At 36.1% G+C, this 26,118-nt stretch overlaps 1 protein-coding gene across 1 annotated transcript; it reads right to left on the reverse strand.

Moving 5' to 3' along the window:
• Positions 1–17,209: 17,209 nt before the first annotated feature.
• Positions 17,210–19,252, reverse strand: LOC130101639 (uncharacterized). Its single transcript, XM_056267456.1, has 5 exons — positions 19,014–19,252; positions 18,646–18,758; positions 18,120–18,277; positions 17,766–17,893; positions 17,210–17,592 (listed from the first exon to the last, which is right to left on the reverse strand). The coding sequence occupies exons 1-5, from the start codon at positions 19,150–19,152 to the stop codon at positions 17,210–17,212; spliced, it is 921 nt and encodes a 306-aa protein (XP_056123431.1). The 5' UTR covers positions 19,153–19,252.
• Positions 19,253–26,118: the final 6,866 nt, after the last annotated feature.

Raw genomic sequence — 26,118 nt, forward strand, 5'->3', positions numbered from 1 at the left:
GGTGGAATTTGCAGAAAACAATTTGATTTCAAATGTTTATGAATTTATTAAATATTGCTGTATAACAAGGTATACAGTAGAGGACTTTGACAGACAATTATTAAATAATAAAACAGTAAAACAACATGAAAATCACCACAGTGGTAGTCAGTGAGATGTAGAACAATAATCTGGTGGAATTTGCAGAAAACAATTTGATTTAAAATCTTTATGAATTTATTAAATATTGCTGTATAACAAGGTATACAGTAGAGGACTTTGGCAGTTAATTATTAAATAATAAAACAGTAGATCAACATGAAAATCACCACAGTGGTAGACAGTGAGATGAACAACAATAATCTGGTGGAATTGGCAGAAAACAATTTTATTTCGATTTTTTATTAATTTATTAAATATTACTTTATAGCCAGGTATACAGTATAGGACTTTGGCAGTTAATTATTAAATAATAAAACAGTAAAACAACATGAAAATCACCACAGTGGTAGTCAGTGAGATGTAGAACAATAATCTGGTGGAATTTGCAGAAAACAATTTGATTTCAAATGTTTATGAATTTATTAAATATTGCTGTATAACAAGGTATACAGTAGAGGACTTTGACAGACAATTATTAAATAATAAAACAGTAAAACAACATGAAAATCACCACAGTGGTAGTCAGTGAGATGTAGAACAATAATCTGGTGGAGTTTGCAGAAAACAATTTGATTTGCATTTTTTATGAATTTATGAAATATTGCTGTATAACAAGGTATACAGTATGGGACTTTGGCAGGTAATTATTAAATAATAAAACAGTAAAACAACATGAAAATCACCACAGTGGTAGTCTGTGAGATGAAGACTCATATTAAATATTGCTGTATAACAAGGTATACAGTAGAGGACTTTGACAGACAATTATTAAATAATAAAACAGTAAAACAACATGAAAATCACCACAGTGGTAGTCAGTGAGATGTAGAACAATAATCTGGTGGAGTTTGCAGAAAACAATTTGATTTGCATTTTTATGAATTTATTAAATATTGCTGTATAACAAGGTATACAGTAGAGGACTTTGACAGACAATTATTAAATAATAAAACAGTAGATCAACATGAAAATCACCACAGTGGTAGACAGTGAGATGAAGAAAAATAATCTGGTGGAATTTGCAGAAAACAATTTGATTTCAAATGTTTATGAATTTATTAAATATTGCTGTATAACAAGGTATACAGTATAGGACTTTGGCAGTTAATTATTAAATAATAAAACAGTAAAACAACATGAAAATCACCACAGTGGTAGTCAGTGAGATGTAGAACAATAATCTGGTGGAATTTGCAGAAAACAATTTGATTTCAAATGTTTATGAATTTATTAAATATTGCTGTATAACAAGGTATACAGTAGAGGACTTTGACAGACAATTATTAAATAATAAAACAGTAAAACAACATGAAAATCAACACAGTGGTAGTCAGTGAGATGAAGAACAATAATCTGGTGGAATTTGCAGAAAACAATTTGATTTAACATTTTTATGATCTTATGAAATATTGCTGTATAACAAGGTATACAGTATAGGACTTTGACAGACAATTATTAAATAATAAAACAGTAAATCAATATGAAAATCACCACAGTGGTAGACAGTGAGATGAAGAACAATAATCTGGTGGAATTTGCAGAAAAAAATTTGATTTAACATTTTTATGATCTTATGAAATATTGCTGTATAACAAGGTATACAGTAGAGGACTTTGACAGACAATTATTAAATAATAAAACAGTAGATCAATATGAAAATCACCACAGTGGTAGTCAGTGAGATGAACAACAATAATCTGGTGGAATTTGCAAAAAACAATTTGATTTGCATTTTTATGAATTTATTAAATATTGCTGTATAACAAGGTATACAGTATAGGACTTTGGCAGTTAATTATTAAATAATAAAACAGTAAAACAACATGAAAATCACCACAGTGGTAGTCAGTGAGATGTAGAACAATAATCTGGTGGAATTTGCAGAAAACAATTTGATTTGCATTTTTATGAATTTATTAAATATTGCTGTATAACAAGGTATACAGTATAGGACTTTGACAGACAATTATTAAATAATAAAACAGTAGATCAATATGAAAATAACCACAGTGGTAGACAGTGAGATGCAGAACAATAATCTGGTGGAATTTGCAGAAAACAATTTGATTTCAAATGTTTATGAATTTATTAAATATTGCTGTATAACAAGGTATACAGTAGAGGACTTTGACAGACAATTATTAAATAATAAAACAGTAAAACAACATGAAAATCACCACAGTGGTAGTCAGTGATATGTAGAACAATAATCTGGTGGAATTTGCAGAAAACAATTTGATTTAAAATCTTTATGAATTTATTAAATATTGCTGTATAACAAGGTATACAGTAGAGGACTTTGACAGACAATTATTAAATAATAAAACAGTAAAACAACATGAAAATCACCACAGCGGTAGTCAGTGAGATGAAGAACAATAATCTGGTGGAATTTGCAGAAAACAATTTGATTTCGATTTTTTATTAATTTATTAAATATTGCTTTATAGCCAGGTATACAGTATAGGACTTTGGCAATTAATTATTAAATAATAAAACAGTAGATCAACATGAAAATCACCACAGTGGTAGTCAGTGAGATGCAGAACAATAATCTGGTGGAATTGGCAGAAAACAATTTGATTTCGATTTTTTATTAATTTATTAAATATTGCTTTATAGCCAGGTATACAGTATAGGACTTTGGCAATTAATTATTAAATAATAAAACAGTAGATCAACATGAAAATCACCACAGTGGTAGTCAGTGAGATGCAGAACAATAATCTGGTGGAATTGGCAGAAAACAATTTGATTTCGATTTTTTATTAATTTATTAAATATTGCTTTATAGCCAGGTATACAGTATAGGACTTTGGCAATTAATTATTAAATAATAAAACAGTAGATCATCATGAAAATCACCACAGTGGTAGTCAGTGAGATGTAGAACAATAATCTGGTGAAATTGGCAGAAAACAATTTGATTTAAAATGTTTATGAATTTATGAAATATTTCTGCATAACAAGGTATACAGTATAGGACTTTGGCAGTTAATTATTAAATAATAAAACAGTAGATCAACATGAAAATCACCACAGTGGTAGACAGTGAGATGCAGAACAATAATCTGGTGGAATTGGCAGAAAACGATTTGATTTGCATTTTTTATGAATTTATTAAATATTGCTGTATAACAAGGTATACAGTATAGGACTTTGACAGACAATTATTAAATAATAAAACAGTAGATCAACATGAAAATCACCACAGTGGTAGTCAGTGAGATGAAGAACAATAATCTGGTGGAATTGGCAGAAAACAATTTGATTTACAAATTTTATGAATTTATTAAATATTGCTGTATAACAAGGTATACAGAATAGGACTTTGGCAGTTAATTATTAAATAATAAAACAGTAGATCAACATGAAAATCACCACAGTGGTAGTCTGTGATATGTAGAACAAGAATCTGGTGGAGTTTGCTAAAAACAATTTTATTTTATTTATTTTATTATGAATATTTTTTCAAAAGTCAGCCGACAGCAACCGCATACACCTTGAGCGTACCACGCAACCTCGTGTAGACGCGCAATATATTTTTAAGCGTAGATGGCGTGACCGTGCTTTTCTGAAGCACAGATGGCGTGACTGCAGTGCCGTACTGCGTGTGATACAGCAGGGCCGGAAAGAGTAATGATTAGTTCATCTTTCGAGTCTCGAGTTCGGGTTCGGCCGGGTCCGAGTCCTTCGTTCTTCCTGTCAGTCCCATAGAGGCTATGCTGTCAGTACCGGAAAGAGTAATGATTAGTTCATCTTTCGAGTCTCGAGTTCGGGTTCGGCCGGGTCCGAGTCTTTCGTTCTTCCTGTCAGTCCCATAGAGGCTATGCTGTCAGTACCGGAAAGAGTAATGATTAGTTCATCTTTCGAGTCTCGAGTTCGGGTTCGGCCGGGTCCGAGTCTTTCGTTCTTCCTGTCAGTCCCATAGAGGCTATGCTGTCAGTACCGGAAAGAGTAATGATTAGTTCATTTTCTTCAAATCTTCGGGTTTGAGTCCTTCGTTCTTTTGTCACGTGACCGCTGGTATCTCGCATCAAATACAATATTAGATTCGTATCTAATATTCGTATTCGTGTCAGACTGCGTCTGAATGTATATTGTTTTATATTTAGGAATTAAAATACAAAATATGTGAAATAAACATTATCTGAAAAATAAAAGTTCCATCTTATTATTGTCCCTGTCCGTTTCTTTAAATGTTTCTTGTGCATCTGTGGTGTGTTTTATTATATATTATACATTAATTAACTACTATTATATTATACATTAACTACGTGCTTGTTTGTAAAAAGGTTGTGAATTAGTAGGCTATTCAATACGGTGACAAGTCACGTGACAAAAGAACGAAGGACTCAAACCCGAAGACTCAGAAGATGAACTAATCATTACTCTTTCCGGTACTGACAGCATAGCCTCTATGGGACTGACAGGAAGAACGAAAGACTCGGACCCGGCCGAACCCGAACTCGAGACTCGAAAGATGAACTAATCATTATTCTTTCCGGTACTGACAGCATAGCCTCTATGGGACTGACAGGAAGAACGAAAGACTCGGACTCGGCCGAACCCGAACTCGAGAGAGATGAACTAATCATTTCCAGTACAGATTCAGAAACCATATGTTGCGCAATGCACATGCGCGATCAACACAAAATGAACGAATCACTCTCTGAGACAAGTAACTCGGTAGTCCCGAGTCATATTAAAGATTCGTTCAAAATGAACGAATCGTTCATGAATGACACATCACTAGTTATTATGTGGTAGCTTTATGTAGAATGCTAACTCCCGTTGCTATTTGCAAGGTAAGATGAAATTAAATTGCATATTGTATATGTAAATTGTGTATATTCTATATCTAATATTTAAAATCTCAAGTTGCGTCAATAGCAGAGGAGAAAGACCGCGAAATTTAAAAATACTACTGTTATTGTGTATGAAATGTAGTTTTAAGAGTTTTTCAGTCGACAATGTAGTTGTTTCAATATCAAATATGTTGTTTGTTTATACAGATAGCGCCTATTTAAAATTATGATGTGACGTTTTCGGAGATGTGAGATCCAAGGGATCACCGGACGCTCAGCGCTCAAGTACCCCGCCTGGACCAGCCCACCTCGGCTAGTCCAACCATTCCTTCTTTCCTAGGAGACTCTTGTAGATAAAAACATATTGCAGCATCAAGCAATATCTAATGAATCATATCACAGTTACATTTTCCAAGTTTTGATTTTAGATTGGGAGAAAAATCTGATTAATCATCTGTCCACTGTAGTGGACCTCATGCATCAATGCCATGGCTATATTTCAGCTATAGTTCATACTTATACTGTGAATATTGTTTTTGAAAATACTTTATGTAAATAAATGTATTTGTATTATTATAATGTAACGTGGGAACAGAGAACATTACTCACTGCTCCTAACTAAAGAACTTTTGTAGCTTTAAAAAGGATTCATATATCTAATTTATACATTATGCAGTGCAGAGTGTTGTACGCTTTATTCAATTTCTTTTTATTTCCCATATTTATCAAGACATCAGTAGCCTTATTAGTATCAGTGATACTGGCCTTCATGTACATATTAAAAAAATATGTCATTAAACAAGTAGTTAAAATATAATGTCTCTATTTAGTTATTTTATGTTTTTCTACATTAATCTGGAGATTAAATGTGAAGTGATTAAATGATAAAATATAGTAAAAATGTATAGAGACTTGGGTAACACTTAATAATAATGTTCAGTTGTAGGCCATTAATAAGTGGTTAGTTAATGATGAACTAATCATTTACAAAACATGCATAAATGATTAACAAGTGATATACTAACATTTTATGTATGTTTTTTGTAATTTCCATTACACGTGATTAGTAAATGATTACCTAATTATTTATGAAACATGACTATGCGTTCATAAATGATTAATAAGTGATATACTAACATGTTTTGTACATTTCGTTACAAGTCATTTACAATTGATTAGTTAATGATTAACTAATAATTTACAAAATATGGCTATGCGTCTCATAAATGTTCATTATGTTAAATTTTTTGTATGTTTTGCTCACATTAGGTGCACAGTGGTTAAAGATTCTTGTGTTTCAGAGAAGACAGCTGTCTATACCCTCACCAGTCAGCACTTACATTGCAGTGCACACTACACTACACACTACAGTGTTCAACACCTGTTATAGATGTGTAAACGCATGAATAAATATTTTACAACACTTTTTGCATCCCCCAATCTAAAGTGTAAACTATTAATTACTTGTTAATGTGTTACATTTACCTTTTATAAATGACACTTACCCGTTAAAAATTATCTGTATGTGCATTCAAGGCATTTACAACGCTTTCTGCACCCTCTAACTACATACATACACATTTTTATTTTATTTATTAACCCCGTATGAAACGCATATTCATGTTTTATAAAAGATTAGTTCCTCATTGGTAACACTTTACTTGAAAGGGTGTGCATAAGACTAACATGACACCGTCATAATCTTGACATGACACATGTCATGAATATGCAGGAGTTTTTATGCATGTTTATGACAACTATCATTAAAGGGGTCATATAATGCCATTTTTGTACAAGCTAATATGATTCTTTAGGGTCTAAATTAAAAGTTTGTAATATACTTTAATTAAAAATTCTCATTAGTATTGTAAGAAAACACTTATTTTATCTGGTCAAAAACAGCTCTGTTTTCAGCACGCCGTTTCAGTGCATATGACTTTAAATGATCATGAGCTTTGCTCACCCCGCCTCTCTGTTCTGTGCATACACCGTTTGTAACACAATAACCACGCGTTGTTCATTATAAACGTGGGATTATGAATTATATTGAGAACGTTGTACATAGAAAACATGCCGTAATGTACCCTGAGTGTAAACCTTAGACGCATTCATCGTGAAGCGTGCAGCTGGCGATTTGCAAAGATTAATATAAATATTAATATAAAGATTAATAAAACGTTACACTCACTTTAGTTCTTCTGAAGGTTCAGCAGGAAGACGAATAGCTTCCGATCCTTTATTCAGGTGCAGCTTCTCAGCAAAACCAGCTTTACACTGATCCTCGTTTATAAAGCAGTCCACTGAGAAATGATTCGGCAAACATGAGAGCATTGACGTTGCTCGTGGGGAATATTCCCTTCGAAAACAAACTCAGCCACTGCGTCTTCAGCGGTTCGGATTCAGGAACATTAAAATGACTGTGTTCGTTATTACACCCAAGAACAGAACACCACAATCGCTTAGACGCCATTCTGCTCATAGACAGTGCTCCAGCATATCAACAATGACCGCGCCGGTCCGCGCAGACTATGATTGACAGGACGAGCGAGGGCGGGTCTGTGTTGAATCACTGCTGTCAATCAACAATCGTGGGAGGGGCGTCCGTTTTATTGACGTCACAAAAACGAACGGCTCAATTTGAGACGGGGGAAAACATATAAGGAGATTAAAACAAAAACACTGGATGGATTTTTATCATTATATGATGGTTGTGTACAGGCACTGCCAACACACATTTCAGTACAATCAACTTGTAAAAGTGCATGTACCATTATATGACCCCTTTAAGTGTCATTCGCTCAATTATGACATTTTGAATGCAAATATGACATTGTGTGAGATGTCTTTGTTCAAACAAAAAGCTGCAAAAGGGCCAAATTTCATCCCAAAATTTCACTGTATGCGAGTCTCTATTTGCCCCAATGGAATAAATGCTTTGTGGGATCTCCATATCTCAGCTCTGGAAGGCTCTAGAGCCTCCAATCATGCATTCATGTCTATGTCTCGGCACCTTCTAACAGAATACAAGATTTCGAGAATATCCAAGAAACTTTTTTTTTAGACCCAAAATATCTATAAGGGGTACGTGTGTACACCTTATAGTTTTTTTGGGTCGAAAAATAAAGTTTCTTGGATATTCTCGAAAACGTGGATTCTGTTAGAGGGTGCTGAGACATAGACATGAATGCATGATTGGAGAAATTTTGGGACTCAGGCGAGCCCTCCATATCCGTCCAATGGCAGCTTATTTGTATGGTCGTTTGTACAGGAACCTCCTATATGTACTTCTTATATTATTCACCAAAATTTGTATTGATATCTACTATTTCTTTTAGATTCTTGACACAAGGATTGCACAGCTCTGTAAAGCACATGGTGGAACTGCTTTGCAGGTGCACACGTTCGTTCTCTGGTGGCGATCCTTCACTATCAAGAAACATGTGGATGACAGTCACATTTCTTGTCTGAAGGTAAATTAAAATCTTATCAAATAAATTTCAGGGGCAGGGGACACATTTACTTACTTATTTACTTAAAAACATTTTAAAGGACCTTGGTGAGATTGACACAGTCCTTATTCCAAGAATTGTTGGTGGACAGAGCCCCGAAAAGGGAAACCACTTCATTTTGTGGGTATGTATGGATAAAAAAAATTTTTACATTTTTGCTCAACAGTTGTTACTCTGGTTACAGCGGTTTCTGTTTATGTTGTAAAGGTCTTGGATGGTTTGCTGAATCGTATTCGCGTTTACGACCCCACTGGCAACTACAAGTCAATTTCTGCGATGGACCTGGCTATACTATGGTATTATGTGCTTTGTAAATGTCAAAATTGTTATCTTTATTTACTAATGTACATTTATTAATTTCTTTTTTCTATTGTACAAAAGCAATGCCTTCCGAAATACTTGGGACTTGGGAAAATGGACTGTTGAGTACCCAGAACAGTGGAGGCTGGCTGACTCTAACAACTGTGGGGTTTTGGTTTGTACAGTAAGTTAAACAAATGCTTTTATTTATTTATTTTATTATTTATTTTTAGCTACATTACTTTAACAACTGTGTTTATTGCATTAGATGGCAGAAATGGAGGTGAGGGACAAATGGACCTCTATGAAAAACGAGGTGATACAGGGAGACGATCTGTGGCATCTGAGAAGATATCACGCATCATCAATGGCAGCATATGCTGTTCAGCATATGACGTATAAAAGGTATGTGTAAAATGTGTGTCCTCATTCAAATAAATCAACATAAAAGTGTAATAGATCAAGTAGATCGATGATTTTTCAAATATAGGACAGTCGAGGAGGTGGAAAAAAAGGGAATTTGTTCTCTTGTCAGTGATACTGAAATTCAGGTACATATAAGACTTTACAAAACTTAAAATGGCTAGATATTGTTTGCTATATTAAATATTTTTTTCAGGAGTTGTTCCAAGGAATTGTGAAAGGCTCACTGAAACCTACGTGGAACAAATGGTGGCAAACGAAGACTGGGAAAATGTCACAACCAAAGAGCTTTCATCCAGCCTTGTCAGCACATGTTGAGGAACTTCTAGGACACATTGACAACATTGTGTTTAAGCAAAAGAAGGAAAAAAAGCTTGAACATATCGACCTTGTAATGTGTGAACTGATTCCTGAGGTATGCAATTTAAGGTATCATTTTGGTACAAATATATACTATATAGTATATATTTTAATTAAGAAATTGAATCTTCTGTTGTTCAGATCAGCCTTATAATACTGAGACGAATGGAAGGTTTCAGTCAATTTTAAGCTGAGATATCTTATCTTGTGGAGTGTGTCATTAAAATGGCCTTGTAATGTCACAACATCCTAACAGTGAGTGATGTTACACAGCACAACAGACTTTGCGTGTACAAATGCATGTGTTACAGGATGTTTGTGTGTTTTGCAGGTCACGACCCAATCATACCAAGGGGAAATGACGACAAGGTTCAGCGAGGTAACTACGCCTGCTGCGTTGTGCCTTCCAGTTTGCCCATCTAAGTAAAAACAGTGAGTGATGTTACACAGCACAACAGACTTTGCGTGTACAAATGCACGTGTTACAGCATGTTTGTGTGTTTTGCGGGTCACGACCCAATCATGTGTTTTTTTGCAGAGTTCCCTCAAGCCAGTCCATCTATGACACCCCAGGTTCAACGAGCTAACTACGTTCTGCTGCGTTGCACCTTTGGGCTTGCAGATCCAAGTAAAAACATTGAAACCCATTTTTAACGTGTTTTTTTGCAGAGTTCCCTCAAGCCAGTCCATGACACCTCCTCGCCTACCAGGTCACGACCCCACCATCTAAAAGGGAAATTGACTGACTGCATCATCTAGGCCTTAGGATGGTTCCACAAAGAATTGACTGCATATACAACATGAATTTACTTCAAACTAAAGATTTGACTTTTCATACAGCAAAAGACACTGCATCTATTTGTGTCTCATTAGTTCTCAAACTTTAACCTTACAGTTCATTAAATATTTAAACACAGCTAACTCGACATTAATTGTTTTTAAATCTTCACAATGTATAGCCAGAGAACTATCACAAAAGTATTTAGGAAAGTAAAGACATACAAAAGTATTTCTGTTTAAAGCTGCTTTGTATTGTTGTGAAAGCTCTATAAATGTCCTAAAACGATGTGCATTTTGCTTGTAGTTTTGTGTTAATAGAAATGTAATATATTACATCTCATAATTAATTCAGTTGAATTCATTATGTATTGTGAAATTTAATTAAAATTTTATACAAGTTTTGGTTCACTAATTTTATTACATTAAATGTTATTGTGTTGTATGATGTTCTGTATTAAGATTAAATTATGCCATAAATCATAATGCATTAGTACACAAATGACATGCTTGTAATAAAAAAAGCATATTATGCCCTATTGCTTAATAACAAATAACTTTGTCACAAAACACACTTAAAAATGGTATTTCTTTAAAATAAAAGATTATTATATGAATTAAGGTGTTTGATTACATTAAGATTTGTGATTCCATAATGTTATTATACTGACTTTAGTCAAGGCTTGACAACCAATTAAATATTTATACCCACAAAACATAGCTAGCATTCTGTAATTTATTTAAATGTCTAAACTGTTAATAAGAAAATAGTAATATACACAAATAAACATTATGTTAGGGCTCTTTTAATAAATAAAAGTGTACCTGTAACATATTGTGCCGATTATTGCTTAAAAAATAATGAATTATAATCGCACTATTAACTGCTGTGAATACAGTAATGTAGTATCAGTGCAGTATAAGCTCAGGTAAAGCTCATAGCACGATCATCGGATAACGTTAGCTGTATGCTATGCTACTATCTAAGCTAACTAAAAAACACACTAACAACGAGAAATGTTTATTTTCACAATCTATAGCTTCGGTTAAATACTAGTATATGAAACGTATAATTTAAAATACATTAATGACTCGTTATATCGTAGTACAAACGTCTTCTATAATAAAGTGATTTTGTATGATTTGTAACCAGGCACCAAAGCGATTACCTATAAAACGTGCTTTGAACCAATCGGATTGCTTGGGTCCTACACCCGGACTATTTACACCGAGTGACCGGATTATTCACCACACCGGTCGGCCATGATGGTAGGAGACGCTATCGGTTGCCAGGGGCAACGCCTTCAGAACTTCACAGAGGCGCGACACTAAACATTACAGAAATAGCGAAAGAGAGACAGCACAACTTAGTATTTGTTTACATTTTACCGATACGCCGCAGTTTCTTTGGAAGATATGGAGAAGGAAGAGAAATGAAAGGGGTTCTATCGGGAGAGACTAAATAACAATGCTAGCCAGCTTAGAGAAACTGCTTGTCAATAAATTGACAGCAGCAACAGCGAGCAAAGCTTGCTTTCAAAAGCAAAACATTTCAGGACAGTTCGCCTTTTATTTAACACAAACGAACGAAATTAATACTCTGTTATTCAACTAGAGTTGTTTCATTTGTTATAGATATATCTGTACCGCGAAATGTTTTAAAAAGACACTTTTTTAATGACGTACGATTCGCATTGACAGGGGAATGTCCGATCTGTTGAGATAGGTCCGACTGCAGAACCGCAGAACCATACGTCATAGCAGTGTGAGGATGACAGCGCCAGCCTAACCGTCTGATGCCGGAAGTGGGCGTGGCCAGGCATTGCGCTACTTCTGTGATTTAGAACGTTTCAAAGTTTAAAACAATGCTATTATAAATATTTGTTTAAACGATTTAATTAAAGATATGTTTAAGATGTGTGTATATATATATATATATACACACATCTTATGTATACATCTTATGTGTATATATATATACACACATCCTACACATCTTGTGTGTATATATATATACATCTTGTGTGTATATATATATACACACAACTATATATATATATATATATATATATATAGTTGTGTGTATATATACAGGTGAAACTCGAAACATTAGAATATTGTGCAAAAGTTCATGTAATTCAGTAATTCAAATTAAAAGGTGAAACTAATATATTTAGTATATATAACTATATACTATAACTATATACTAGCATGATTATACTTTTCAGAGGGCCGACATTTCTGTATTTAAAATCCTTTTTTGTATTGATTTCATGTAATATTCTAATTTTCTGAGATTTTAAATTTGGGGTTTTCATAATCTGTAAGCCATAATCATCAAAATGATAACTTTTGCATGATATTCGAATTTTTCGAGTTTCACCTGTATGTATATATATATATATATATATATATATATATATATATATATATATATATATATATATATATATTATATATATATATATATATATATATATATATATATCAAATATTATAAAATATAATAATTATTTGTCCTATTAACAAAAGACAATATACTACTATTAAAAATGCTTTTCAATTCAATCAAATGTTCAAGCTTTGTTTTAATTTTATTATTAATTTTGTTTAAAGCTTTATTCAATTTATATTGTTCATTTGACACAACAAATGGATAAAGTATAATTTTAACTTTTAAAAAACTATTTTGTTAATACTCAACCATTTCACAACTAACAATTTTTTTTTCAAAGACCAAACAACATAATTCTATGGTGGATTGAAACAAAAATTATTAATTAAATACAATTATTTTTTTCCTCTGAAATGGCAAAAGCATCACACACAGATGTACCTGCTCTAAATAAATAATAGTAATTAAATAAAATTAAAAAATCGAACTAAATAAAATAAATTATAAAAAAACAAAATCAAACCAAAGAAAATAAAAGCGAGTGTCATGACGAAAGGCGCCTCAGGAATCATCAGGATTAACTCCATGCGTATGGAGTTTTGATCTATTTAGTTTATTTGTCACTTGAGAAGTATTGTTAAATGTGTGCCTGCATAACTTTAATAAGATTTATTTTCTTTGGTTTGATTTTGTTTTATATAATTTATTTATTTTGATTTTATATTTTGATTTAATTACTATTATTTATTTGGAGCAGGTACAGCTAGTGTGTGATGCTTTTGCTATTTCAGAGGGGGAAAAACACATTTTATTTAAAAAATGCTTTTCAATTAAATCAAATGTTCAAATGCTCAAGCTTTGTTTTCGTTTTATTATTTTGTTTGTTTTAAGCTTTGTTCAATTTATATTGTTAATCATTTGACACAAAACAGATGCATAAAGTATCATTTTAACTTAAAAAACACTATTAACATTTGTTAATAGGCTACATTGCCAGTCTTTTGTTAATAGGACAAAACATAGTTATTATACTTTATAATTTTATAAATATTATATTTTATAATATTTTATATATATATATATAGGCCTATCTCTTAAATATACATTTTTAATGAAATCGTTAAAAAAATATATTCATAATAGCATTGTTTTAAACTTTGAAACGTTCTAAAACACAGAAGTAGCGCAATGCCTGGCCACGCCCACTTCCGGCATCAGACGGTTAGGCTGGCAGGTCGTACGGGTCCATGTTGATGTCAAGTAGTTTCTCTAAATAACGCTGCTTGGTGTTGTTATTTAGTCTCTCCCGATTGAGCCCCTTTCCTTTTGCTTCCCCCTTCTCCATTTATTCCCAAGAAACTGTGTCTTATCGCAAAAATGCAAACAAATTTCAAGCTGCTCTCTCTCTCTGTCGCTATTTCTCTCGGTCTCACGGTCGAAGTAACCATGACAACGGATAGCGTATCCTACCAAGATGGCGAATCCTTCCCACAATGCAACGCGGAGTGATACGCGTGACGTCACCTTCTCATTCTCCATCCGGTTGTTAAGTCGTGACGTAACCGCTCTCCGATAATACTGTTTCCGGGTCCAAATGCCGGGTCCTCTCTACCTACTCACCGCTTTCGCCCGAGTTTTAACATGCCGCAGTGCTGTGTCCCGTGTTGTTTAAATAGATCGGAGTTAAAAAAAACAAGTGACATTCAACTGTCATTCTACCGCTTTCCATGTGACGAGAAAGATAAGAGAAAATGGCTGCAGTTGATAAGGTAAGTTACAAATCTTAAACGAATGAAGAAACTTTGGCGCCAGTGGGTGCTATCAGAGACTATTTATATAGCTGCTAGGTGCTATCCCTTAATCCCTAACACCCACTGACGACTTTAAGAAAAGGGCTTATGTAGTCTATGGGTTTTATATGTTGTTTGTTGCTATAAACCCAAATCTTGCATCATGTTTCGGTTGTCAGGCCTTGTTCTGCCGCCTAGTTAAGATGAAACTAAGTTAGCTAGCTAAGGCTAACTTGCTAACGTTAGCTTTGGCAACAGTCTATAGACAAGTCGAGCATGAAGATGTGTGTACATAGCAAGGAAAAACATTAGACCAGTTATAGTATGATAATCTGCTAACGTTTCTCATTTGTCTGAGATATAAGATCAGACTCATGTCTATTAATGTACTACAAAAAATAAACAATGAGTCCGCACACCAGAAAATGCTCCTAAGTGAATTTAATAGTTGCTCACCACTTGTAACGTTTCGGGCCCAAGCTGTCTGATGAAGGGCTTGGGCCCGAAACGTTACACGTGGTGAGCAACTATTAAATTCACTTAGGAGCATTTTCTGGTGTGCGGACTCATTGTTTATTTTTTGCAACTACCTGTCTGCCCAGCACCCAGCTTTATTGTTTTGGATGTGCGTGCTGCACCTCTATTAATGCACACTCTATTAATGTACTACAACCTGAAACAAACAAACCCCCTTTTAGTGAATTAAAGTAGTATATTATTATGTAAGACAGTATTATTAGGTATTATCAAAATGTCACATGTAGTAAGTCAGACAGGTCACTAGGAAAATACTACAACCTTTGGAACATGAAAAAGTACTTTAGGTGAATTACAGTAATTGTTTCATAAACCTACTTGATTGTTGTATGTACAGTAAGCGAGCTGCGAGGTATTGTCAGAATTTCACCTGAAATAAGTCTTTCTGGTCAATAGGAACATGGTACAAATGTTTGAATAATAAAAAAAATCCCTTTGGTGAATGAATGTAATTTGATTCTAAAAATAATAAAAAGTAAAATTTAAAAAATTCTTTTTTTTACAGACGTGAAAACTTCATCCCAAACTGCAACTCTAGGGTGTGCAGTTGGCATTTCCCCAATGGAAAAGCTGCTGGGCCATCAAGATTTGCTTGGAATGAGGGGAAGACTTTCCAATTCCCAGAGCACCTCAGCCATCTCCCTAAACGAAAGAAACAACTGGTCCCTAGCAATGGTGAGGATGAGGGAACGGATGCTGACATGGTAGAGACCCCTGCATGTACTTCAAAAAGTCTTGTGGCACTTGAGGTGGAGAATGAGATGCTGAGAGAAGAGAATGAAAAATTGAAAAAACAATTGGAGAACCAGAAGCAAATTTTTTCCTTCAGTCAAATTTCTAATAGTCCTGACAGAGTTCAATATTTTACTGGATTGCCTGATGTTGCCACAGTCCTGTTTTTGGAAGCGCTTCTTTCTAAATTTGAGTTAAAATATCATTCTGATTGGATTGTCCAAATTATGCCCTTAGTTGATCAATTGCTCCTGACCTTAATGAAGCTTAGACTAAATTGCGGCCACATAGACCTTGCAACAAGATTTAATTGTAGCACAGCCACAGTAACCAACATCTTCACCACCATCATTAGTGCCCTGTATGAGATTTTGTATGTCGGTTTGCTTGAGAACAACATCCCCTCCACAAGCAAGAATCAAACATCGCTGCCAGACTGCTTCCAGCCCTTCCCTAACTGTAGGATCGTGCTCGACTGCACAGAGGTTGCCGTCTCCAACACAGAGAGGCTTGATGCACAGTGCCATTTGTACAGCCAGTACAAAGGACGAACCACACTTAAGGCTTTAATCGGTGTGGCGCCTAATGGAATTATTACATTTGCCAGTGACCTGTACGGTGGGAGTGCCTCAGACAAGGCAATAACAGCTGACTGTGGACTTCTCCAACATTTACATCCTGGCGATATGGTTATGGCAGACAAGGGCTTCACAATTCGGGACATTTTGCCAGAAGGAGTTTCCCTGAACATCCCGTCTTTCCTCGTCAATGGACAATTTACGCAGGAGGAAGTGAACAATAACAGATTCATTTCAAAAGCTAGGATACATGTGGAGCGTTCAATTCAGCGACTGAAATTGTTTCACATTTTGGACCACATTCCATACCAGTTCAAACAAAATATAAACAAGATACTTAAAGTGTGTGTGTGTCTTACAAATTTACAAACACCCATTTTCCGTGAAATTGGATGAGTTAACTATTGTATATACATAAATTTCTGGGTGTAATTCATGTCTGTATATAAATAACTGTATTTATAGTTTTATTTTAATTATATATATTTTTTATTTTAAGGTGTCATTGTAACAGTGTAATTATATATTTAAGAACTGAGTAATATTAATTAACTACATGTACTTACTATAGGGTTAGGGTAGGATTAGGGTTTGGTTGAGGGTTAGTTGCATGTAATTATGCATCATTTACTGATATTACTATGTAAGTACATGCAACAAATGTAACACACTGTGAAATAAAGTGTTACCTTTATAAGTTCTGTAGCATGAAGGGCCTAAAAACTATACTAATAAATATGTAATATTTGTGACATAATATAGATGTTAAATAATAATTAATAATAAATATGTATAATAAATAAATTACCTGGCTTGTGTGAAATGTCACATTTTCATTTATTTGCAAATTTTACAGCACTTACAACTGTGAGAGAATGTATGGTAGGAAACAATCTTTATAAAATATTTCCAGAATGTCAATGTTCACAGCCCATGTAGGGTCTTTGAGCACTGGTAGAAGGACAAGGTCAAGAGGAGTCCACACAAGCAGGTGACAGCTGTTAGCTCCAGTCAGGTGCAGGTTTCCTTGGATCTGATGCCAGTATTTGTGAGTTTGTTTTAGCGTCAGGGAACCAATCACTTCATCAAACTCCATGAAAAAGTCCCTACTCTCCGCTGCCTGCAGGATAGTCTTGGTTCTGGCTGACCACGGACACTTGACTTCAATCATGCAGTTTCCAAACACCGTCCCATCCGGAGATCCACCAAGCAGGCCGCTATCAGACAGGAACAGTCCCCTCTCTTGTATAACAACACCAGTGCGCTCAGTGTATTCCTGCTTTGCCCTTGGCTCATGCAGGATTCCCCAATCACATGCCTTGGCGGGAGGGGACAAATACCACTTAGTCTTAATAAGTGTATTCTTAGACACAGATGCCTTCATTTTAAATATTCACTTATTAACTACAACTTACTTCCTTCTTTGAGGTTGTACTGGCCAAGCAGGGTTTTGAATAAGGAAGGCGGGTAAGACTTCCGCTTGACTGCTGCCAAGACCAAACCAAAGTTACTTGCTGTTATCCTTTTCTTGCGATATGCAAACCTGTTAAAAGAAACCAACCACGAGAAAGATCAATTTTGCTCAACAATTGGCATTACAGTTTCATGTAAAAACAATCTGATATTCTGCAGCGCACTTTCTAAATTCTGAGCAAATTTACAGCCTTTAGCAGACACTTTTATCCATATCAGCTTACAATAAGTAAATTTATCGAAAGCAACTAACATTCTCTTAGAGCAGGGGTGTATTAATTAATAAGCTTTCTTACCATAATGCATTCTTAGCCTGGCCAACTGTTGCTTCCTCAATCTGCTGCTTCTCCTGATCATTAACAGCAAGCCTTGACAGCACATATAGAGCCTTGTCCTCAGCTTGGACAAAACCTGGGCTGGTCACCAGCCCATCAAACATCTTGATTGGGAGAGTCTAGATTTAAAGTTAGGCAAAAGTTGTAAAGTCAGTGAGGTGTCCACATACTTGTACATACACATACATACACATAGTGTATACAAAATACATTTGAAATGAAAGCAATAGTTTACATACATACATACATACATATGTGTAGTTTACCAAATTTTTCATGAGCCTAAACTATGTAATGTTACTTATTAACTATATTACAGTTTGATTTGGTTCAAATTTCAAGAATTTTTTAAACATATAACATTGTACAAAATTATTGTGTTGGATGACAAAACCCTAACCAAATTGTCATCAATTTAATGTAGTGTAGTTGTGATGTTTCTGCTAATTTTAAGGGAACATGAAAGTACCAAAGTAAAAAATCTTACCTGAGGCGTCTCTGGACTCAAAATCCACCCCATCCCTGTAAAACGCCCAAGTTGCACCAGGGATGCCTGAACCCATTCTTTGTCCTCCTGGGTGACAGGTCTTTTGATGCCAGCTGAAATAATGGTATAAAACTGGTTATAATGATGAAATGAATAATGATATTTATCTCAATATAATAGCCTTTTATTATGATCATCATTTATTTATAGCACACAATCTAAGCATTAAAAAAAACTACAACACACCGTGAGTTTATGTTAGAAGAGTTTCATAAATGCGATTAATATTATTAGCAATAGCTTTAAACCACATTACGTAGTTAAGAAAATAATTAAAACCCTGCAACATCAACAAACTTATGACAAACCTCGTGTTGTGGATGGTGTCATCTCAGACACTCTCTTGGCTGCAATTTCGTCCCCCTTCGGAGTGTTGGCCTTCTTCCACACACATTCCACGTCGGTGCGGGACACATTTTGTTCTGCCCAAATCAACAAAGCTGCCATATGATGGCACTTGTCTCTGCCGATTGGGCACTCGCATGTGCTGTACCTGACTGCCTGACCCTCAACGTGCACCTGTATTGAAAACAATTTAACCCTCACCCTAAACCCTTCTAAAACACATTGCTGCCAGCGCTGTTTATCATAACAATACTTCTGTAGCTAGCCCGGGGCTGTCAGATCATACTACTAAATTGACTAGCCTCAGACTAGCCTTAAGTTCACTAAACCCTATAAAACCTGTCTGTCACATTTTTACTTTTTAATCTTCGTTTTTAAAATAAAATAAAAAATATATTTTTGAAATACCTCATCCAGAACAAGGAATATCACCTTATGTCAACTAGCTAGCTAGCTTACAGCTAACTCACCTCAACCTCGTAAACCTTCTTTTTCATTGATGCCTGGACTCTACCCTTAATTATGCCACCTGAATGATGAGCTACACTAACCACTCTGTTGGAGTTAAAAGAGTTTAAACCCTTTTTGACCGCCAAGGGTGCATCACTAAAGTAGGACGTGATCGTAAATAAATTAACAGGTTCCGCCATTGTTATTAGATCTGGACCTATGATCTGGACGAGCGGAGCGCTTGGACCCGGAAGAGGCTAAACGTCACGCGTGACGTCAGACTTAACAACCGAATAGTGCTTTCACATATTATGATGCGTTTGCAGTGAATAACTGATCCGCGGCTGTACCACAAACACATACTTACTATTTTTATTTAAAATCCAGAAGTTATGCTGCAACTTTTATTTAAAAAAAAAAAAGTTGTCAGCATTGCGATTCTTTGTATGCACGTTTATACACAATTTAAACAACGTAAGTTAGGGCTATTATTCCATGCATTACTTATAAGTTGCTCAAGCAAGTGGTCAAATATATACTATATTAAAATCGCAAATAATTTAAATTAAAACTTAAAATGCTCTCTGCCCACGCAAGGTCTCTCGCTCGCTATACGCGGTTTGGAGCACAATCTCTGTCTCGTGGCAGTGGCGGATCTAGAAAATTTTATATGGGGGGGCAAAGGGGTGGCAAGAGGTCTTGGCAGGGTGGCAGGGGTAGACGGTACATGGGAATCCCTATATGTGAATTGCTTTAACAAAACAAACACAAAAACACTTTTAATCATTATTAAATGATTAACGTTATTGTTTAATCATGCCCTTACACACTACAAAGGTTTTTAGGAATGATTTATTAACAAATCCCTCTGAAAATATCTTCAGAATACTGCTAAGTGTATAACTGGAAAGTTTGGTGTACATAGGTGCTACACCGGCTGAGATGTTTGTACTGGAGAATGACAAAAAACTAATTTTGAGAAAACAGCATTTAAAGATTTGTAATGTAAAAATTCATACTTTTTTTAGTGGAAACAACTATTTACAGACACAATATCTTACCAAATCATTAGCAACAACAATACAAACCACCTAAATCACAGCATTTATGGCCTTCAACTGAACAGAAAAACAGTCAAAAACGCATATCTAAATGTCAGAGCACGTCACGTGATGCATCTGAACGAATCACGTTGTCAGAAATTGACATCAGCCAATGAGATTTCGGTTTTAGAGTTAAATGCCCATTGTACTTTCACGATTGGTTGCTGATTAAAAGGAAATGACCATATTTGGATACGACAACAATGTACAGGAGAGAGAGCTTTCCAACAGAGATGTATGTGATGACATTGACATGCAGCGATCGCGGAGCAACATGTTGATTTAGAACGACAACTTCTGTTGAATTTAGGAGAATACTGACGCAAATAGACAAAGTGTAGTAAAATAAAGTCCTAAATGTGTTTTTTTGGAAAAAAAATTTCACCACAAGTCTGAAAGAAGACATGTTATTGAAGACAAATAGCCCAAAATCTTCAAATTAACCAGTGAAAAAACCCCCGATGTTTTTGTGTCTCGCCTTAAGCTGTTCTTGTCTTTACTAAAATCAAAATTAGGCTAATCAAAGGGAAGAGTGCTCTTACAAATCACGAGGGAGCGAATTGACCGCTGATTTTGGCTAACGTAATAGACGCGCTGTTTTTGCTGATGCTGAATCGTCTTTAGTATACAATACATTCATTACAAATGTAACTTTAAGTTAAACGTGTGTGTTTAAACTACACCTGGGGAAACTCACTTCACCTTCAGAGGCTCTGGGGAAGCTCACTCTCTCCAGTCGGGTTGCAGGGCCACCTCACCGCAGCAGACTCGCTGTGTGTGTGTGTGAGCCGCCAACCCCGCTCTGCACGTTTGAATCAGGGACGCAGGGGGGAGGGGCTAATAATATATTAAAAATTAAAAATTAAATTGTTCACTTTTGGTAAATGTATTGTTTAGTTCACTGTTTTGAGAAGCTTGTGGACATAGTGGCAGGTTGTTTTTACAAGTACAGTTTTTGGATCATCAAAGTTAGGGGGGCAGCAGGGGGGGCAAGGCTCTAGAGAGGGGGGGCACCTGCCCCCCCTTGCCCCCCTGTAGATCCGCCCCTGTCTCGTGGGCACGCTCGCTCTAGATTGCGGGAGATTTTTAACGAATTTGCGGTATAACTAGTCGATCACGAGTGGCTCAACAGGTAGATCTGTAGATAAACTCATCTTTCAGGCATTTGACCGGCCGGGTTTACACTTCAGCGTGAGAAATCGGGAGTGTGGCGTGTGAAACCAATCAAATGCGGGTGTCTCACGGCCAATGCGTGAGAGTTGGCAGCTCTGACACTGACCACACAGAAGAAAAGGAGTCAATATCAACAATTATATCACCTTAAACGTCTTCAAAAATTATTTAATTTTTAACGGCCACTTTTGAAGTGTTGTCATGGCAACTTGCAAAACTACACACAGGGTTTAGGAAAAAAAACTAAACGATAACGTTAGATCGGTAGTTACTCATCATCTTAGCAGATGTTATTTTTCTTTAGAAAAGCACTTAAATATTAATATTCAGTTATAATTAGTTCTACACATGATAACTAGACAACACACAGACTAAAGTTATGCCCCTCGCGACAGGCCTTTACTGGCCTAACGTCGTAATCAATACCCTTAACTGTTACTCACTTTGGCACCGATTTGGTTTCCACATTGACCAGCTTGCAGGTTAACAATTTCTCTCATGTTGATTCGTTAAGGAAAAAGCACTTTCTTATTAAAAAACAAATGTAGTGGACTCTCTCCCACCGCGCGTCGTCTAAACTCTGCAAAGCCCAGCGTCAGCGAACGGTTTGTGGATGAACGAGACGTCAATCATTATCCGTCCGCTTTTGATTGGTCGAGGAACCCGCGCTCTCTTGGAGCTTCTGCTTTTAATTGGATTAGAGATGTTGTAATCTGTTGCCAATGGTTACAACGCGGATCACATTTCACACAGAAACCGTTTTGTATTGGTAACCAGAGACCTGCTTTTATGATCGAATAGAAGAATCGTGTTACCAAGCACACCTACCTACACCAAACAGTAGATTGCATGTTTGGACTTGTTAATTTGTTACATACAGTACACTGAATGCGTTTGCTATAATATTATATCATATTTTAAATCAGCTTCATACCAGCTCAAATTCATATGAGAAAAAAAGGAATTAACTGAAGTAACTTAACTGCATTAAGAAGTTTTGCTGGCATTTGAAATCTTTAAAGGGGGGGGTGAAATGCTGTTTCATGCATAGTGAGTTTTTTACACTGTTAAAGAGTTGGATTCCCATGCTAAACATGGACAAAGTTTCAAAAATGAAGTTGTAAGTTTGATGGAGTAATTCTGTTCCAAAAATACTCCTTCCGGGTTGTCACAAGTTTCGGAAAGTTTTTTTCGAATACGGGCGTGTGTGACGTCAGAGTGGCCGGAATTTCCTTATACGGGTCTTAAGGGCACTTCTCCCGGAAGGGCGCGCGCGCATCTGTAGCCTAGTGCGTGCGAGAGTACGCCTATGCCCATCAGAGCGCTGGGCTCGGTCGGCTGCGCTGCAATTAAAAAAAGGGCAAGACAACACTGCACAAATTTCCAAAGAACCCAGCGTTAAGGGACCAGTGGATGGATTTTGTTTTTCCAGAGCAGCAACGGAGTTGTGCAAGTGTTTTTGTTTGTTCCCTTTATTTCGACGGTAATAGTTTTATAAACAAGGCCCAGTTCAACGCCGGATTTGCAGATCGCCTACTACTTTTAAGATGGAGCAGTCCCAACGATAAAGGTTCACGGTCGTGCGTTGGAACCGCAGGCGGTGAGTAAAACTGCTTAAATGTCTGTGAGTTGTTAACTATCGGCGTGTAAGCACAGCAAGTAAACAACATGATCACATACAGTTAAAGTCCCTGTAAAGTCAACATTAAGTATGTGTTCTGAGTTTGTCACACCACAGGAAAATGTGTTATTAGTCACCCAGCCAAATTTGAATGATAAAAAAAGCCAGCAAGTACATAAAATAAGCTATCAAAATCTTGAAAAAATGAGCAGAATACTGCTCTCAAACGCTGGGGGCGTGTCCGCTGGCTGTGCTGAAGCCACGCCCACTCGCGGGAAAGCTGCCGTCGCCACACTCAACTCTACAGCCGAAATGGATGCTCGCACGGTGGGCACCAGTTGTCGGCGCGACTGGAGGATGAAGGCCGAGGCGGGAGATAGTCGGTTCGGCCCCATTCACCAGTAACAGCGGATTATCAGTGAATCCCAGTTGTCTCTGATGAAAGTTTATAAAACTATCCCGTGTAAAATGATCACTTACAGAGGTGGGTTTTGGCGGTGATCCTCAGCTCTCCATCAAGGTGGCTCTTCACAAAATTAATCCACTTCTTCTTGATGTAATCGTTTTTCGGAAATGTAAATAAGGACACCAATCTGTTTTGTACTGATCCGGTGATCGCATCCAGATAGTAACGTTACGCATTTCCGTGACGAAGGCATAGCTAGCTAGCAATCTGTAGGCCGTTACTAATAATAGTACTGACAGTAACTCGCGAATGAGCGGCAAACTGATGTGAATGTGCTCTATAATATTGTTAGGAGCGGCCAGCCTCAGCGGCTTTAGTGCGTCATCAAGTAGGGGCGTGTCCAGGAGCTCAAGGGCTCCAGTGCGTCATCGAGCCCCATTTTAGCCCCGCCCAGAAAATCCGGAAAATAGCAATGGTGAAAAACTGTTTAACGGTCTAACTCCACAATTCAGTACTTCACAGTTCACAGTCTTTGTAATATGTTTAATCAATACATTTATAACATTTATAATGTGTTTAGAATTTTTTTTTGAATTTGCCTTTACAGGGACTTTAATGTATATATGGAGCATGCGATGTATGGTGTGTGTGTGTGTTTAAATACATTTGTTTAGCTGGCCACTGTAGGTGTCAGTTTGTTTATTGTAAAAATAAATCATGTCCTCATAAACCACGAGTCTGTCTGTTTACAACACACAAATGTTATAAAACTCGCGCATGACATGGTGTTCTAAAAACACTGCGCTCAAGTTCAAATCATTGATATTTTTTTTTTAAAACGCTCGAGACCTTATGGTTTTCACCCATGCATTTCACTGCCCATCTCACGTTTTTGTGAGCAAAAACGCGTTCTGTATGAACGAGCCCTTAGTATTGTTTAGATCCTTGTTCTGCATGGGATTACTATCTGATTGTTAGCCATGGTTTATTTTCGGATGTCACTCACAGCTTCCAGACGCTCTCAACGCAAAAGCTTCGCGCGCTCGTGTCGTGATTATTTAGCTCCGCCCACACGGCAAGCCTCCACCCGCTCGGGTTTTTCCGGAAAGACTCGGTACAGCCTATCTTTAAATATAATAAAACTAAAGACTTTTTGGAGATATGAAGGATGCAATACTACTCTATAGGTACTCAAGATTAACATGAGATTGAGTGAAACTGAGTGTTTCACCCCCCCTTTAAAAAGCATAACGTGTGTCATGGCTGGGGAAGTTACTTGTAAAGACATGCTCTTTTTCAAGTAATTTATGTTACTAATTAAAAACATCTTTGGCCAACATTTAGAAGCCAAAAGGGTACATTTTCTTGTCAGACTGTGTTATGTTAATGGTTTCGCATATTGTTGGACTTTTCATGGTAATATTAACCATTTTCATGTTTGATATATGGACTGTCAGTGGAGCGTAAGCACATGGAATGAAAATATATGAACGAGATTACAAATTCATACAAATGATTCACCAAAATGTAAAATAGTAACAATTGGCCTATTTTGCTGTAGTGCAAGTATCACTGCCCACATCCTAATCTGCTCATTGTTTAAGATATGGATCTTTTCAAATAGAGATCACAAAAAATGTATAGCCCACTTCCTACAGTACGTCTTTGTATTTTTTTTCTGAATAACAGAACAAACCCTACGCCCCCATTAGTTGACCCATTCTGATAAAGATCTATAGCTGTTGATGAAAAGAACTGAATGAGAGCTTTGATATCTTTGACCCTGTTTCACCTCTTTATTTAAATCGACACAAACTTGACAATATACACAGGGACAGACAGAAACACACTCATAAATATAAATGCTTAAAAGAATAAAGTACTTAGACAGTAAATTGTTCCTTGCTGATGCAAATTTCCAATACAACCAAGTATTTGTGAAGGCCAATATTGTGCTGCCATCCCTGAAGCACTGAGTGTCTCAGCACAAGTGGGATGCGCAGCATCGATTAATTAATTATGAGTGTCTGAGGTGTCATACATCCTTATAGAGGGCATTCAGTTCATGCATGCTATGACAGAAGCACACGTAGGCTGAACAAAACGAAATAGGAAATAATGACGAAGGCATGCAGAATGAATTTCAACAGCAGAGCTTACGATGCATTATGCATTATTTGTATTATAATAATCAAGTCTACTCATCAGCATTTTGACAGACCACAAAAAAGGTCAAAATCATGTTGACCTTTAAAGGATTAAAGGACCCAAGATTCTATGACATAACTGGATAGTTTTTTTTAAGCCTATATAAC

The sequence above is a fragment of the Rhinichthys klamathensis genome, unplaced genomic scaffold (assembly GCF_029890125.1).
Source record: "Rhinichthys klamathensis goyatoka isolate OS25496 unplaced genomic scaffold, OSU_Roscu_1.1 h1tg000259l_1, whole genome shotgun sequence".
NCBI lineage: Eukaryota > Metazoa > Chordata > Actinopteri > Cypriniformes > Leuciscidae > Rhinichthys > Rhinichthys klamathensis.